The sequence below is a fragment of the Alligator mississippiensis genome, chromosome 16 (genome assembly GCF_030867095.1).
Source record: "Alligator mississippiensis isolate rAllMis1 chromosome 16, rAllMis1, whole genome shotgun sequence".
In the NCBI taxonomy this organism is placed as follows: domain Eukaryota; kingdom Metazoa; phylum Chordata; order Crocodylia; family Alligatoridae; genus Alligator; species Alligator mississippiensis.
Genome location: NC_081839.1, coordinates 29,751,476 through 29,768,600, shown reverse-complemented (window position 1 = coordinate 29,768,600; position 17,125 = coordinate 29,751,476). Strand labels below are relative to the sequence as shown.

Genomic DNA, 17,125 nt, shown 5'->3' with positions numbered 1-17,125 from the left:
GGACCTTTCAGACACGTTTGTGTGGCCTACGCATTTGTCCGTAGGCCAGGTGCAGATGCATACTAGGAAGGTATTTTACCATGTCTCTCAATTTAGACCAGCTGTGTTGGGGGAAGTTGCGTGGTTCCAGTTAGAAAGGGGCTGCCTAAGCCTAACTTTTCAGACATCTTCAAGTTGTGACTCTTCTCTCAGTTGTGATGGCCTGTACTACCCTATCACAGGAATATCTGTCCAGCACATGGCCCAAGTACATTGCTCATTATGAAGCTCTGATCCCTTCTTTCCACATTACTAGGTGGAATACAGCAGAAGTGGCTCCAACGAGTGGTCATCACTTCGAGCCAGTAGGAACTATACTGAGATCAAGGACCTGCAGCTCAACACACTGTATACCTTTAGAGTGAGTATTTTTCAAAGCCTTTACTTATAGATGGAGCAGAGGTTTCCTTTAACGGGTGATCTGAGAACTGCATAGTTACCCAACTAACAACGTGCCAGCTCAACCTGGCACGAGCCTAAGACCAGCACAATTGCTGACTCTGTCATTATGAATGGAAGGAGTCAAGCTTGTATTTTTTAAAAGTCATCACTAATGGCCTAATTCTGAAGTCACCGTGATTGGGCGAGGTCTGGGTCAGCTACAGATTTAGTCCTAATTGTGTCACTTGGGAAAGAAATGGGGTGGATGTGTGGAGGGAAGTCACTGGATGGGGTATAATGTTAAAGGCTAAATTAATGGGACGGGGATTTGCATGAGAAAACACTGGGGAAGGTACGGCCCTGACCTGTCGATTTTCCACATTGCTTAGCTCAATCACTGATATCAGTAGGGATTCAGTGTTAAAGCAGATGTCAGGATATAGCCGTCATGAATCCATACTACTTTTACGCTGGTTTGTACTATCCCTTTCAGGCAGAAAAGCGGGTGTGCATTGTAATATATGCACTTGCCTTTCTTTATGCAAGACAGTTTCCAAATTCATCGCAGCAATGGACTTCATGGCAATTATGGTTCTTTATATCAGGGCAGAATTATTCAGAAGCCCCTTCACATGAGAAGCCTTTTTTAAAAAGACCTTGTCCTCGGGGTAATCTAAGGAGGTGCAGGTGATATATCTGCACCTCCTTAGATTACCCTAATTAACTCCAAGTAGCTGTGCTGTATCTTTGTTCGCAACCCTTTTATTACCGAGTAATTAAGCCACTTTGTTTTGCTTCCAAGTCCATTTCTCTTCAGTTCCACCCTATCAATAACTCTGCTCGAAAACTCATACTCTGTTTTCATTATCAAATTTTGACAATGTGCATTTGTTCATATTAACTAACCCTCTAATTTGAAAAAAGGTTGCCGCGGTAACTAGTCGGGGAGTAGGAAACTGGAGTGATTCCAAATCCATCACCACCACAAAAGGCAAAGGTAAACCATTTTTATATGTTTCAGTTTGAACGAGCGTGGGCAACATAGAAAAAAAGAATGAAGTAAACAAGCATGAATAACCATCTGATTTCTCTTTTTTTTTTTCCTCTGTTAGGATTTTTAACGGTTGTATTGGCTCTGCTTGTGCCATTTAGAAATGCAGTACAGGTGCTGTAGAACTTGCAAGTTAAAAAAAAAAAAAGGAGACTGTCAAATTGAAAATCTAACTTTAGAAATCCAAATCCTATTGTTGTGCTACTATTATCACCTTCCATTTTTCAGCCTGGAAGAACTTGGAAAATCTAATTTATTTTTTACTGCCCTGGCTTCTGTTAGCTTTGTATTTCATGTAGTCTGGACTGCGAAAAACATCTAATCAGCTTTACTGAGGTTCCAGTGCAGTCACCTGATATCGCAACGGTTAGATTACAGATACCAGAGTCATGTTTAAATGCAACCAAAAAAACCCCGCAAAAAACAGAACTTTTAAAAAATAAAACCTTGGAATCATTTTTATTATGAGTTTCTATATCAATTGGGATTTTTTTTTTTTTCGAAAAAAACTTACACGTCAATCCTAAATGTGCTGACAGTGTCCCTTTCAGTGATTGGCATTGATTTGTGGCTGTAAATCCGCTTTCGGCAATGCAAGAAAAACAGGGAAAAAAGAGCAGGCTACTGAAAATATGTAACGACCCTGAGAATATGAAGAGCGACCAGTAACTAATCATTGGAAGGCAGAGGGAGAAAAAATTGAAACAATTTGCAAGATTTTCCAATAAATTCTGCTCTGACCCACTCTAAACTCAGCATCCTCTCTTCACCTTTTATTCCAAAGTATTAGTCCCACCTTGAAGTATTGACTGTAAAAGAGCGCTCATCTCAGTGATTTCAGAGACTGAAGTCAATATTGTGGTCTACAGCGCAGGTTTCTTTCTACGTGGAAGAAATCCTTGGTAGAAGACCTTCAGGATAACAACTATAACAATCTGCTTTTTCTAGTGCCGTAGAAATACAATTGTGTTTTAGAGTTTTGACCTTGAATTAACATCTGTTTATTCTCTTCAGTTATTCCACCGCCTACCATACATATTGAGAGTTACAGTGAAGACTCTATTAGTTTCACCCTGAAAATGGACACTAAAACTAAGGTAAGGTGTTAACCCTGTGGCTGGAACCAGAGTTAGATCACAATCGTAAATAGTTGGCATAATAGACATTTATTGCACGATAAAGTATGCCACTCGGTGTTGTTTAGCCAAATGAACATCCCAATTTTGAGATAAGCAAATCGCCTGTTTAGAAAGTAAGAATACAGTCATCAAGGGGTTGGGTTTTTTAAGACAGGTTGAATAGTCAATACCTAATTACCCTAGCTCTGCCTGGTATTTACCATGTAATGCAAGGGTTCAGAGACCCCAGGGCAAATGCAGAGAGTGCTGGTAGCACAGTGCATGCCCTGCAGTTTTCACATTGATAAATGCCTTGACGCTAGGAGGTGATGTGGAAGCAGGGTTGCCAGTCTGGTACTGGTTTCTTCTTCAGACTCTCTGACAAGGACTGGGAAACAGCAGGGTTCAGTTTTCATACAGGTCCTAACCAGATCTCCAGCATATGCGCTGTAGAGGCTTGATACGTATCTCCGGATCCTAAAGGACAACAAGCCAGCAAAGCAAGAACTAACAAAAGATAGCTTCCGCCTGTCCTCAGCATTCAAATATTCAGACTTTTTTCAAAAGTAGGGTTTCCGGACATCTCCTTATTACAAGTCCTGTACGGGTACAGGTGTTTAAGGGGTGGAGAGGCATGGAGATGGTGATCAAAAACAGCAGATAGGTTGGACATAAGGAAAAACTTCTTTACTGTCTGAGTCCTCAGGGCCTGGAACAGACTCTCCCCAAAGGTGGTGCAAGCACCTACTTTGGAGACTTTCCAAAACCACTTGGATGCCTATCTTGCTGAGATCCTTTGACCCCTGCTGACTTCCTGCCCCTTGGGCAGGGGGCTGGACCTGATGATCTCGTGAGGTCCCTTCCAGCCCCTAACATCTATGAAATCTATGACATAGACTGCCCCAGTTGCTCCACTTGTGATAGGAGATCCAGTATGAAGGTGTGCTATGTATGTAAGGTGTACCATTCATCTTGTATTGTGTAAAGAGACAGCTGAACAAAGAGCTCATGCATCCTATGTGCTTTTGCTGCTTGGTAGGTGACTGGTTATGTTGTGAACATCTTCTGGACATTTGATACCCACAGGCAGGAAAAAAGGACTTTGTTCATAGAGGGAGAAAAGTCCGCGCAAAAAGGTAAAACTTCTGGCTGTAAAACTCTTGTCCTGAAGACATCCTGGTGGGGAGATTGTCATTGTTATAGAGTGGCATTTCAGTAGTTCTTAATCTAGGTAGGGTACTCATGCGAGTAAGGTTCATTGTGTGGGCAGGTCATTTCAGGACAGGACTGCAGATTCATGATCCCTGTGAAAACTCTAGATAAATAGTGATTTCAAGTGGAGTTTGGATTCCCTGAGCCTATAAAGACTTCAGTGTCATGGCTGCATTGGGAAAAATAGTCCTTTCCTTCTCTTTTTCACGCAGGGTTTTGGCCACTGGAGTTTTGCAGTCAGGAACCCCCATGCCCAACATTGCTCAGGGGACACGCTACCTTACCACGGGAGGCATATCTACAGATATGCCAAAATCTGCCCAGAATCTGTAGCTGGCCTCCATTTAGCCTTACTCCCATGTACAGCAGAGTCACTCCATGGAAACTGGGTGGAGCAGACTATATCCCAAAAAGGAACTGAAGGAACAGGTGCTATATAAAATACAGGATAAAGGACTAGATGTTCAACCGTTAGCATCCGCTAGTGTGATTGCCAGTTATAAGCAAAGCAGGTGCAGTGCTGCCCTCCCTGAGTATTTGCAGACACAATTTAGGTAACTTAGATGCCTGGCATCCTAGCTTGCCTGGCTTGAGTGGAACATTTTGCCTTGAAGTGGTATTTATGGCACTTCATCCTCACTGAGCAGCCTTGCAATGAGTAGTCTCCACCTTAGAAACTTAACACCTATTCAGCAACAAGTCAAGCCTGACTTGGGCTAAACTCCAACATGGCCGCATTAATCCGATTGATTATTAATTCTGTCCTCTCTTAGCTAGGAGAAATCATTGTTATTTCCAGTCAAGATTGAGGAAGGCGTCAAAATAAAGCAGCAGATTCATAATATGTCCCCCAGGTGAATCGTTTTTAAAAAACCCCACCAAATTAATGAGAAGACAAGCCAGATAAGCAGGTGTCTGTGTCATGGAAGTAACCGTCTACCAGAACAATTGTCTGTTGCCCAGTGGTTTCATTAATTCACCTAATCAAGTGGCTCAAATCTTTCTTTTTGTTCAGTGGCTAATTTGACAGCTCACACACCGTATGAAATTTCCGCTTGGGCCAAGACCGAACTGGGTGACAGTCCTTTGTCTTTTGCACACGTTGTGACCAGTGGTACGAGACCCGCACCTCCAAGCCTCAAAGCCAAAGCCATCAACCAGACGGCGGTGGAATGTAACTGGACAGGACCCAAGCACGTGGTGAGGCCCCGTTCGTTCCTCTCTCCCATGACTCGTCTCAGATATACCCCTGGAACCTCAGGCCAGAAAATATTAGGACAAAGTTTTTGACTGCCATTGCATTTCCATCAAGTGCTAGGAAAATAAGAGTGACCTTGAAAGTTTTTGCAGGGATTGGCATTATGGACTCTATGAAAGAAGGATGTACATGAAACCACATAGCTGCTTGTTGCTAGGTTTATTTCCCCTCTAGGCCCATATACCACAAAGAAAATCCCATTCTGTGACACAGGGTCATGGCAGACTCAGCTGAGGGGTCCTAAGGGACCGGGCAGTTTTCAGCTCTTCTGTCCTTGACAATAATGTATGCCCCAAGATTTAATCATAATGTGTGGGTCATATGGTAGGTAAGATGTCATATGGTTGTTCTCCTCTTCCACAGGTATATGGTGTTTTCTATGCTACATCTTTCCTAGAGCTATACAGAAACCCTCACAACACTACCACTACTGCATATAACATCACCATGATTGTGAACAGGGATGAGCAGTACCTGTTTCTGGTAAGGTCTTTACATATATTTTCTCTTCCTCCTGTACAACTAACATTAACAGGTCATAGAAATCAGAAAAAATGGCTTTAATTGGCCTGTCTTCATTTTAAGGTCCGTGTGATATCGCCTTACCAAGGGCCACCTTCTGACTACATTGTGGTGAAGATGATACCCGACAACAGGCTTCCTCCTCGGCATCTCCATTCTGTGCTCACTGGAAAGACATTTGCAGTCATTAAATGGGAGTCGCCCTACGATTCACCTGACCAGGATATGGTAATAGCTTCATGCACGTGGCTCATGCTCATGAACAACTGGTTATTCAAGCCACAAAGTGCCTTCAGTGGCAAAATATGCTCTACAAAATACAAGTTTATTAGCTCACACTAGCTAATGGAGAGCACTGAACATCAGAGTGGGCCTGATTTTGATCTCACTTGCAATGGTGTAAAATCAGAATTAAGTCCACCAAATTCAGTGCAGTTGCACTATGCGAGTTCAGCTCAAAAGAAAACCCTGCACTTTTAATACAAAAGTTTCAAGACCACCTTGAACATCTGGGATTTTCAGTTAAATAAATACCTGGCAGAAAACGAGATTATATGTTGAATTATCCCACACAGTGCAAACAAATTTTCTTTGTTCCCTCTTATCCTCCAGATACCACATTGGCTGCCTCAGTAAATAGTGTGTTGGGGCATTGATCCAAGCCCACAGTGGACTTTATTAAATTTGCATTTTGCTCAATTATAATGTACAACCTGGCATCTGCATATGAAGGGGAAACTTTCACCATTCACTTTGTATGCAATTTTCCTTCCCCTCTGCAGTTATATGCTGTTGCAGTAAAGGATTTAGTAAGAAAAATGGATAAAATCTACAAAGTGAAAACCCGTAACAGCACAGTGGAATACACCATTAAAAAGCTAGAACCTGGAGGAAAATACCACATAATCATTCAACTCGGAAACATGAGCAAAGAATCCAGCATGAAAATTAACACAGGTAAGGAAAGAGCATTAACATTTAAATCTCCTAGCAAGTCCTTGCATGACTGCCCACTAGAGGGTATCTTACACCTTTCATGGACTCACTTAATCTACTGGTTCTCAACTTTGGAAAAAAAAAAAAGATTCAAGGCACCTGTCATAAAGTGCCAGCTTTTAGTTTTCACTTGTTTTTTGACTACAGAAAAATGAGAGAGCAGTTCTGTTACAAAGGACTCAGAGGACACATCCCCACAAGTGGGAACGTGCATTTCCCTGGGCACAAATAGCAACCGCACTTATTCGTGCACTGCTACTTGGCCCCAGGCAACACCTCTGTATGCACGCTCTGGCTCACAGCAAATTCCCCTGGGTGGGGTAGGGGAGGCTGGGACCAGCACCAGGGCTGGCCCCAGCAGCCTGATCTGGAGTCCTGGGGGCTTCCTGGAGCTGCAGAGGCAGCGATCCACATGCGTGGAGCCTGGCCGGCAACTGGAGCATGGCTCCGGTTTTGGGTGGCGCATGCTGCAGCCACGTGCACCACCCTGCTTTTTTGTGCCACTTTTTTTTTTTTCTGACTGGAATCTCCTGGTGTCGAAAAACCCGCTGTGCTGCTGATTAACAGTGCAACGAATGCTTGCATGTGAGGTTTGTGGTGCCACAGATGGGTGTGCAGCTCCACAAACCACACCTGCGTGCTTGTGGGGATGTGGTCTTGACCATAAGTCAGAACATTGGTAACTCTGTGGGTTCCTCTGAAATCTCTGGGTTTATCATTTGAATTATATTGGCACATCTAGCAGTGCTAACATTGTGTGATACACTGGGATGCCTCAAGATCCTTTCAAAGGAGCTGCAGGGTGTCATGGGACCCTGCCTGAGAATCGCTGATCTAACACTTTGCAGGGTTGCAGGCAGGCTACTGGAGTAGTTGCCTCAATGGTTTGGTTTGATGTAAACTTCAAGAGTTCCTTTGTCACCCAGTCCGTTTTCCTCACCTGAGGCCAGATCCTGAGAGATGCTGGCATTTGTGCAAATTCTAGTGAAAACCAAAAGGCTTTCAGCATAGGGGAAGGGGGTCACTATGACAGGTGGGGAATTTTCTCTCTTGCTTGAATCAAGAGAGCAAAAACTTTATTGCAGGAAGGCAACAGACTAAGCGCTGCCTGCTTCTGTTAGTGCTAGTTGCAGTGTTCAGAATGATTTCAGTGTCTCCAGATCAGCTCTTGAGCATCATTTCTGCTTAAGCAGAGCACTGTGCTGACACACAGTATAAAAACACTGACACCTGCGGTTCTTTAGAGATTTGTTTCTTGCAGTTTCTAAATGGAAGGAACTTATCATCACTTAAAAATTAATGCGTCTGCCATTTCCCTCTCATTTACAGTTCCTCTGTCTGCACCAGATGCCCTAAAAATTATAACCGAGAATGACCACATTCTGCTTTTTTGGAAGAGTTTAGCCTTAAAAGAAAGTAATTTTAATGAAAGCCGGGTAAGTCACGCACAAAGCTTGCTTGTCGTTTGGTTTGATAAAGATGACTTGAGAACACAGCACGCTGACAGGTGTGTCCCAGTGTGCATGTATATACACGTGTGGGACATCTCCCGTGTTTCCCAGTATGCTGTACTCCACAGTAAGAATACAACAAAGCTGTCCTTGGGGACTGTTTCCCAGCCTGGTCTTGCTCCTTTGTTTCTAAGAGATAGACTAGCTGGAACCACTAGAAACTCAAGTTAATCCCTTCAGTATTAAGGAGAGAGGGAAGACTCAGTCTCCAACAAGCAATTTAGGGTTCATAAGAAAGACCCTAAGGATGACTCTTGCTTGGGTTCGCTAGGGTGGGAATCAGCATGGTGAGCTGTTTCTGTCCCTTTGTGATCCTTGCCTCCTGTCCAGCAGGTATTTCTGCAGGAATTTTTGCCTTTTCCTAGGAAACTTCTCTTCAGCAGTACTTTAAGGTGTTCATGCCCTCCGTGCCATGTACATGCTCTTCCTTTTGCGGGCCATTATCTTTACTAAATTGCTGCAAGGTTTGGTCACTAGAGACATTTATACACATGCTTCAGGATGTGGGGGGAAGGTGCATTAATTAGAGTGGCTTTGAGTGCATCTCTAATTAAAGCATCCAGAGCATCACGTGTACCAGCATCCCTGCACTGCAAAATAGCAGCAAGGGCACTTTAACTAAAGTTTGTCAAATGAGCTTTAGTTAAAGGCACCCCTACCACCATTTTTCAGCGTGGGGACACTGATACATGTGATGCTGAGATCTGCTGGAGTGCAGTAATTACTACGCTCCAGCAGACTCAATTAATCAAGTCTGCTCCGGTGCACTGTAATTACAGCGCATCGGAGCAGCCTCCCTGCACGTGTATAGGCTCCCTACAGTTGTGAGAAGGATATCTTTCCTTTGGGAAAACATCAGCCTCTTGAGGTACTTAAGTGTATCAGGGGGTTTAGTACAGAGGAATGAATTCATGTTCTCCATCGCATTGTTGGTGGGTCTACGTCACAAAACCAATCTCATAATCAGACTGTTTTCGACAGTCTCTTGTGATGCTGAGGTCTGAGTGGTTCCTGGAGACGGGAGTCTCCCTTCAACTCCTGACTGTCTTTACAGGTCAGGGTTGTCTGAAGCAAGCCTGTCAAAACCCAACACCGTTCTGCAGAATTAAATTCATTAGCAAGTTTAAGAGTCTGTCAGAAGTAGCAAACCTTGACCTGCAGTTTTATCTCAGTGGAGGAACAGAATAATTTGCGTGACTTCTTTTTTAAAATCTCAGGGTTATGAGATTCACATGTTTGACAGCGCAATGAATATCACAGCTTATCTTGGGAACACCACAGAGAACTTCTTCAAAATTTCCAACCTGAAGCTTGGCCATAACTATTCATTCACAGTTCAGGCCAGATGTCTTTACAGTGGACAGATGTGCGGGGAGCCTGCTACACTTCTTTATGATGAACTACAAACTGGTAAGGCATTGGCTTGCTTTTTTCCCCTCCTCTTCTTTAAGCCAAGCAGCAAAAAACTATCTTTTAGCAATGGAGCACAAGCTAATTTGTTTCCTGGAAGCTCAGGTGGGGGAGGAATTCAACCAAATATAATATCGCTAATGAAATCAGTGTTTGCATCCACCAGTAGTCATCTAAAGGAAATCATCACACAATAGCCAAGACTTGAATGAAGTGGTGATTTTGCATATTCATATTTATTTATTCCACCAGTGGCTCTTTAGGACTGTGAACAGGTAGGATTACGTTCACTATAGGTAGTGAACACTATAAAACAGCTGTTACAGTTGGCAGTTTTTTCCTCTCCTTATAGGTGAAGATCACGCAGCATCCCAAATGGGAAAATCCACGGACGTAGCTGCCATTGTGGTCCCAATCTTATTCCTGTTGCTTGTGACCATGGGAATAGGGTTTGTTGTATTATACATGAGGCACAGAAGGCTTCAGAACAGTTTCACTGCCTTTGCGAATAGCCACTACAGCTCTCGGCTCGGCTCAGCTATATTCTCATCAGGTGATGATTTAGGTATGTAAAGCAATTGGTTCCCTATGCCTGAATGTCACTGTAGCTTTGAGGACCTGAAACCATTGAAGCTCACTGTATGTAATGGGGCCTGTGTTTGCAAGTGGTAGAAATTACTTCAGTTCCTGATGACTTTTCAGTTGTAATGAGCAGGCTTTCCTCCAAATAACGCACAATTTCCTTTGGCCACAGCAATGTGATTTGAGGCTCATTTCCCAGCTACCTTTGGCTCTGTTCTCAGAGCCTGTATCTGCAAGTAAACAACATGTGAGCAAATCCCACTGAGACTGCCGCCTTGGCCATGCTCTAGCCCATGCCATCCCATGCACAGCAGCAAACAAGAGAACTGTACACTGCACCAGTACTTATCCATGTCTTCTTATGTACCTCTGGATGCAGGGAAACTTGGGTTCCAGTCCTAAAAAAATCAGCCCCTTCATCTATCTGGGTCAGGCAAAGTGAGAACTCCCTGCATTTACTGGGTGCATCTACACGCGTAATTAATTTGAAGCAATAAAGTCTGGAGTAGTTTGAGCCAGAGTAAACTACACCTGGGTGCATTGTCTACATGTGCACCTGGGACAGCAGCAATTTGAGCTGGAGCAGAGCAGTTTACACCAGGGTTGGGGGCACAGGGGGTCCGTCCAGGGCTCCAGGTGGCGGCATCAGGCAGCGGAGGGGCTGTCTGGGGACGAGGGTGCTGAGAGTGCAGAGCTGCATGGCTAGGTGGGAGGCAGGAGTCTGGCTCACTGCCAGCTGGGATGATCATAGCCAATTTATGCTTATGGTCAGTCCCTACAAGTGCATTTAATTGCCCCACCGTAAGATAGTACTGTCAGGGAGAGTACTGCCTTACGGAGGCATCAGTTAGTTTACTGGAGCTTAACAGCGTCACGCGTATAGACGATGACACTTTACTCTGCAGCTAATTAGTCTACTCTACAGTTAAGCGCATGTGTACATACAACCACTGCGTTGGGTTTTAATCCTTTGCCATTATTAACCCTTGGAGGATTTGCTGTATGGATTCAGGCTTATTTTACCATCCTCACCCAAAATTGCTCTTTTTTCATTCCTGTTCCATAGCTACCTCAGCCATTTCTGTATTTGCAAGACAAATTTATTATTATATTCTGGGTATATGGGGTCATTTCCAACTTCTGTAATAACTTGAATTACCATAAAGAGCAGCTGGAACAGGAACATACTTTTCTGTATTGAGTTTGGGGGATCCTTTAAGTTGAAAGCTGCCGTGGACTTACCTTGTTTGATTTAAGTCTGTTGACTCGGTTTCCAGTGTTGCTGACCCTCAAAAAATGTTTTTTGTCAATATTGTTACCCTAGTGATTTCTTCTTGCATAGACTGAAGCAAACTACCATATCAGGTAGTTAGGGGAGAGGGAATCTGCTTGCATGCCGAGTATGACAGTAATAATGCCTGCGTTTTCCACTACATTTTCCCCGTATGCAGGCGGTCAGACTAGGAATGGAGACAATAGTATCAATTTCAGATAATGGGGTTATAAACAGTATCATTATTATGTCTGTACGCTCCTTTAGTGTAGCAAAACGGTTGCAACTTTGAGCCAGTGGGCACATCTACATGTGCATTAATGTGCTGTGGTTACTGCGCATTAAGTTCAGTACCTGTAATAACAGATTCTAACTAAATGCGCAGTAACAGGCACTACTGTGCAGTGCACTGGCACACGCCTTTTAAGTGACTCTAATGCGCAGTAGACTACTTCTAGTGCGCGTTAGCGCAATAGCGTGGTATACGCTGTGATGCGGTAATGCACAGTAGAATTAGTCTACCGCACATTTAGCATCGCATGTAAATGCGCCCAGTGTCATTCAGGGTTAGAGTTGCAGCGATTTAACTAACTTGTATCACTGCGAGAGCCTGCAGAGACGGATTGTCACAGCCGACGCACGCTCCCAAGTGACAGCTGCCCTTACCCTCTTAAAGGGGTGAAAAAGTATTTTTGCCCGCAGCCTGGAGGATCTAACATTTCCTTCCAGACATAAGCTCTGTAGAAGCACTAGAGCCATATGACAGAGCATTGTGTTTGCTTTCTAGGTGACGAGGACGACGAAGCGCCGATGATAACTGGATTTTCAGACGACGTCCCCATGGTCATTGCGTGAAGCTCATTTCTTGACTGTAAACCAAATGGTGTAAATATTTCATTTGATAAAAATAGTCAATTGTTTATTTTACAAATGCACTTTGAGTTGCAATACGTTATTTTTATATGGGCCAAAAAAAGAAAAAGAAAAAAAAACACTTTGTAGTAATCAACTGTGAACTGCAAAAACCAGGTTGATTTAGTAACAAATTGCTTTGATTTAACATTAATTTAGTCTTACAAGGCTATGCTTGCTGGGCATGCTTTCAAGTCTGTGAGATATTTTCTGTTGATGAAATTGGCTACTCTTTTTATTTTTCTAAGACAATAATAAATTTATTTAAAAAAAGTTCAGGAGATTATATATAGAGAGAGATAAGTAATATAGTCCCTGAAGGTTTTACTTTTACTTTGAAAATCGTTTGGACTTTGTTTTATATGGAAGTATTTTGTTTTGTTAATTTATTGGGAAATCTGCGTTAGATCAGATTTTCAGAGTCGTCAGACATTGTACACATTATTGTGTAGAACGTGCCACTTTATCTTGCAAGGCAGTAGTTTTTCATCATCAGATTCATTGTTGTTGCCATAAAGCAAATAAAACAAATGTTATTTTGCTTTTTAATATTTTCCCATGATTCAACAAACAGTTTGGGGTTGTTATTTTGAAATGTGGGCCCCTTTTCAGGATAGCTCTTAAGGATGAAATTAACTTTAAGCATGGATTTAAATCCTAATTACTTTAGCAGGACGTAAGCCAGTGCTTCAGTGCTTTCCTGAACTGGGGAATGCAGATCTGTGAAGCAAATGTACCTGATTTTCAGAGATGCTCAGGACCCACAGCTCCTGCTGACTTTGAAAAGTCAGGCCACTTTTTAACCCAGACTCAATATGTGCCTAACTATAAACACATACCTAATGATGCACCTGAGTCAAGGTCTTATTTAAGAGATTCAGGGCCACGTTGTGCCAATGCTTATGCATGTGAGTGATTTCACACACACATACACACACACACACACACACACACTAGTAGTATATTGGCAGCCACTGTGCTGCTCACGTGAGTAAAGTTACTTGTATGACGAGTTTAGAGATCTGGCACGAAATAGGGATTTAGGTATGCATATGTAAGCACCCAGGTTTTCAGTGTTTGTCCCTTACCTCCACACTCGATGTTACTACAGTCCGCAATGTTCTGTAAATCACCAGCATTGTCCTAAATGCTTCAGGGTTACGCGCAATAGTGAAGTTGTTAATTGTGCCCTCCATTGTTTTTGCCCGATTTTCTCATTCAATAGTTTTCTAATGCCTGTCAATAACATAACTGGAAAAAAAATGGCCAGTAATATTTTTAAAACACAAACTCAATGAGACAAAACATATACCCTCCAAGGTACTAATGTATTGATGCGTGGCCCAGGAAAAACCTCAGGGTAAATGCAGAGTAAGTGCCGAGACGTAGGTGTTCCGCAATCTTAAAAAGCCTTATGCATCTGAAAATCCAAAATTATTTGCATTTGCAATAGGATTCTTTATTCCTTCCTATTATCTGAAAGTAGCTGTGGCTCTAACTTCAATTAAGAAGTAACACACACACACATATATATTTTGTGTGCGTGTACACACACACACACAGAGTATTCACCATCTTGCAGTTACTGTAGGCATACTACCAGTTACAAAGCTCAAATTTAGCCTCTGGAAATGTATGGTATCATTGCCTAGCCTTCTTGTGATAGCAGAGCGTGAATCTCCCCACCACGTCGAACTACTTGCCACCCCAAGTGAATGTTCATGGTTCACGTCGATACATATTCTGTATATGCAAAACCTAGCCACTGTACGCAGTACAATTCAATGCATTGTCTTGTCATGATGTATTTCGTTTGATTAAACCAAAAGTATCTTTGTTGTGTAATTTAAAATATAATTGCAGTCTTCCGACAGATGGAGTGAGAGCAGAAAAGGCCAACCATATTTTGATAGGCAATGGATCTCTTTAATTTCAAATACAGGAAATATATAAATAGTACAAGTTCTGTATGCTTCCATGTGCTAGAGAAATACAAAATATATATTTTAACTAATCATTATCACTGTCCTTAGCCAATGATAAATTGATTTAATGTTTTTCTATCGGTGGCCAAAATTAATTTGGATTCGACTACTGATGCTTTATTTAAGCTTGGGAAGTTGCGGCTTCCTTGTTTACTTGGCTAGAGCACCAGATGTTGTTCTGAAGTACATTGTGAGTAACACCAGCACAGCATGCTATCATATTGAATCATTCAGGATTTACATTAGAATATCCCAGATTAGAATTTAGTCTAGCATCACAAATTCCTAGATTCATCAAAAGAGTCAAATGAGTTTCTAGGAAAAAGAAAGAAAACGAGAGAGAAAATATTTATCCCAAGAGTCCAGCTACTGTTTCTTTTTAAACAGTTGCATCTCCCCAGTTAATACTGCCTTAAAAAAGGCAGTGTCTCAAAGGGTATGACTTTCTATTGCACATTCAGCCTGGTCAGATCCTACTTGCTTTATTTGTACTCCCACTTCACAAAATGTATCCGAGTAAGACGAGCAGGATTTCACCCCCATTTTTCACCCATAATGAAATACCCTAAGGATGAGCTCCATTAACTAACCTCATGGCCATTTGAAATATCCATCCAAGATTCCTCAGTACGTTTTCAAGCTTTTGACATGAAAGACCCAGTCCAGTTGGGCAGCCGATAATTGCTGGTCATTCAGAAAAGTTTTGCTGCACTCATTACTCACCAGCATATGTACCCAACGTAGGCTGTGTCCAGTTTAAAATATGCTGTTGGAAATTAAACATGCTAGATAACAGTGCCTCAGTTATATAATGCATGCGAAACCGGGTCTGCACAATGTCCGTGCGTTGCTAATGTGAAACGAAGGGTTTCAGTGGCATTGAAGCAATGCATGGACCTTGTGCTAAGTCTGCAGGACTGAATTCCACCCTGTGTGAATAAGTACTGCGGTGGATAGACATCCTCAACCCTTAAACATTTTCCCTTACTGCAGAAATGGCCAAGCAGCTTTACAGGGCTAGTGAATTTTTTATACATAGAAAACTCTAAGCTCCAGGGAAGGGGTGGGGGGGGAGGCTTGGGCTGGATAGGTGCAGTTATAGGCAAATTGTATATTTTTATGAACTTTCGAAGCACAGAATCTTGTTAACAGAGATGTGTGGAGGGGGGTTTTGTTGTAAATACGGGAAGCAGCTACGGATGCAGATTCTTGCTCTTGGTTTAAGAAACGCGACAGGAAACAGTCCCTGACTTAATGAAGAGGGTGGGATTTCCCTCGCAGTGACAAAACAAAGTGACTGGTTAACTTAGCTCGGAGGGTGCCGGGTTGTAATCTGATTTTGGTGAATTTTCCAGTTCTTTAATTTTGTTTTTCGCGGAAGATGTTAGAAGGAGACTGGCACTCTTAAGTCCATTTGAACTAAAGAGAAGTGATGACATTTGAAAGATGTTGCCCGCCACATTTCAGCTCCACCTGGTAAAATCAGTGTGGAGGCACCATTTCCGGGACTAGAAGTCCAGACACCAAGTCAAGTCATATTTGCTCTTCTTGCCTCTATGGCAGATTAGACGATTGAGTCTCAGACGGGTCATTTCCAGGCTGATGGTCAGAAGCCATTCCCACATCAGAATTAGCAGAATATTTGGACCTGATGGTTGGTAGGAGGCTTGTAGTAAATGAGTTGGTGGGTTCATTTCTTACCGGACAGGTGTCCAAATCATTAAATCCTGTGAACAAGCGAGCACTGATTATTGAAGCTGTTTCTAAACTTATTCAAAGGCCTAAAACCATGGTCAGAAGCTATGGAAACTTGAATTGCTGTTGCAACCTGAGTTAATAATACATCTTTTTCTTTTCCTTCTTCCTCCCTCTCTGCCCTCCCACGAGTGCAGACACAATCATTGCCATCTCTTTACATGACCCTCAAAGCATTTAACAAAATAATGAATTGGTTTGCCAGCACGACAACCATAATCGAGCAGAGCCAAAATTACATTGTCCTCTACAAATGTCAAATCTCTTTCAAATGGACTTCAGAATGAAAATGGTGCCGTTACCCTTGGATCCAGACACTTCTTCATTTATAGGACCAGCTTCAAGGATTATATAACTTGTGTTCATTCCAGACTTTCAGCAACTTCGAGGCAGCCAGTCTTAAACAATTTTGTTAGGATTATCTTCAACTGTTGCTGGATTCCTTAACAAAGTGAAAGTTGGACATCTATCATTTGAATTGCTTTCTGTGTTTTTTTCCGTCACTGATTTGTGCTACAGATTTTATTTCATTATTTCACAAGGTTCAAGGATTCTTTTTTTGTCTTTCAATGTCAAACTTTTTTCACTGAATAAAAATAATTGAGTCAAGAAAACAGATGTTTCCAAAAAAGAAAAAAACAAATCCACTCTATATGTGTCTTGAGTTATTCTTCAGAGTGCAATAAAAATGTGAAGCTATTTCTGAACACTATTTGATTTTTGTTTTAAAATTGCGAGGGATGGTTTTATAAATAAGTGCAGAGAAATCAATGATGCAGGGGTTTAGGTTGTAGCCGTGTTGGTCTAAGGACTTGTCTGAGAAATCAATGATAGACTGAAATGCCCCCTTCTCCATAGGCCAGAAAGGCCCACTTAAATATTACCAACTTTCATTGTTTTATCATGAGTCTCCCATGAGGTCCCAGGCAGTGGTAAGTGTTTGTTCCCTCCTTGTAACCTCTTTCTGTAGGGAAATGCCTCTGCAATGCTTTCTGGAAACTGTAAATAATAGGAGTACATGCTCACAATTAAACTGAGTCATAAACAATTAAACCAGTCAATGAAGAGATTATTCCCCTCTATATGGCACTGGTGAGGCCACATCTGGAGTCCTGCGTCC

At 42.3% G+C, this 17,125-nt stretch overlaps 1 protein-coding gene across 2 annotated transcripts in view; it reads left to right on the top strand.

The window, feature by feature from the left end:
• Positions 1-16,704, top strand: part of SORL1 (sortilin related receptor 1) — an 84,440-nt gene extending 67,736 nt beyond the window's left edge. For both annotated transcript variants that reach the window (XM_014593755.3, XM_019487308.2), the window contains exons 37-48: positions 296-400; positions 1,345-1,417; positions 2,486-2,568; positions 3,629-3,725; positions 4,817-5,001; positions 5,423-5,542; positions 5,645-5,809; positions 6,364-6,538; positions 7,907-8,013; positions 9,306-9,498; positions 9,851-10,063; positions 12,141-16,704. In XM_014593755.3, the coding sequence (XP_014449241.2) occupies positions 296-400; positions 1,345-1,417; positions 2,486-2,568; positions 3,629-3,725; positions 4,817-5,001; positions 5,423-5,542; positions 5,645-5,809; positions 6,364-6,538; positions 7,907-8,013; positions 9,306-9,498; positions 9,851-10,063; positions 12,141-12,208 (1,584 nt within the window). In that variant the 3' untranslated portion in view covers positions 12,209-16,704. The remainder of the gene's footprint in view (positions 1-295; positions 401-1,344; positions 1,418-2,485; positions 2,569-3,628; positions 3,726-4,816; positions 5,002-5,422; positions 5,543-5,644; positions 5,810-6,363; positions 6,539-7,906; positions 8,014-9,305; positions 9,499-9,850; positions 10,064-12,140) is intronic.
• The last annotated feature ends 421 nt before the right edge of the window (positions 16,705-17,125 follow it).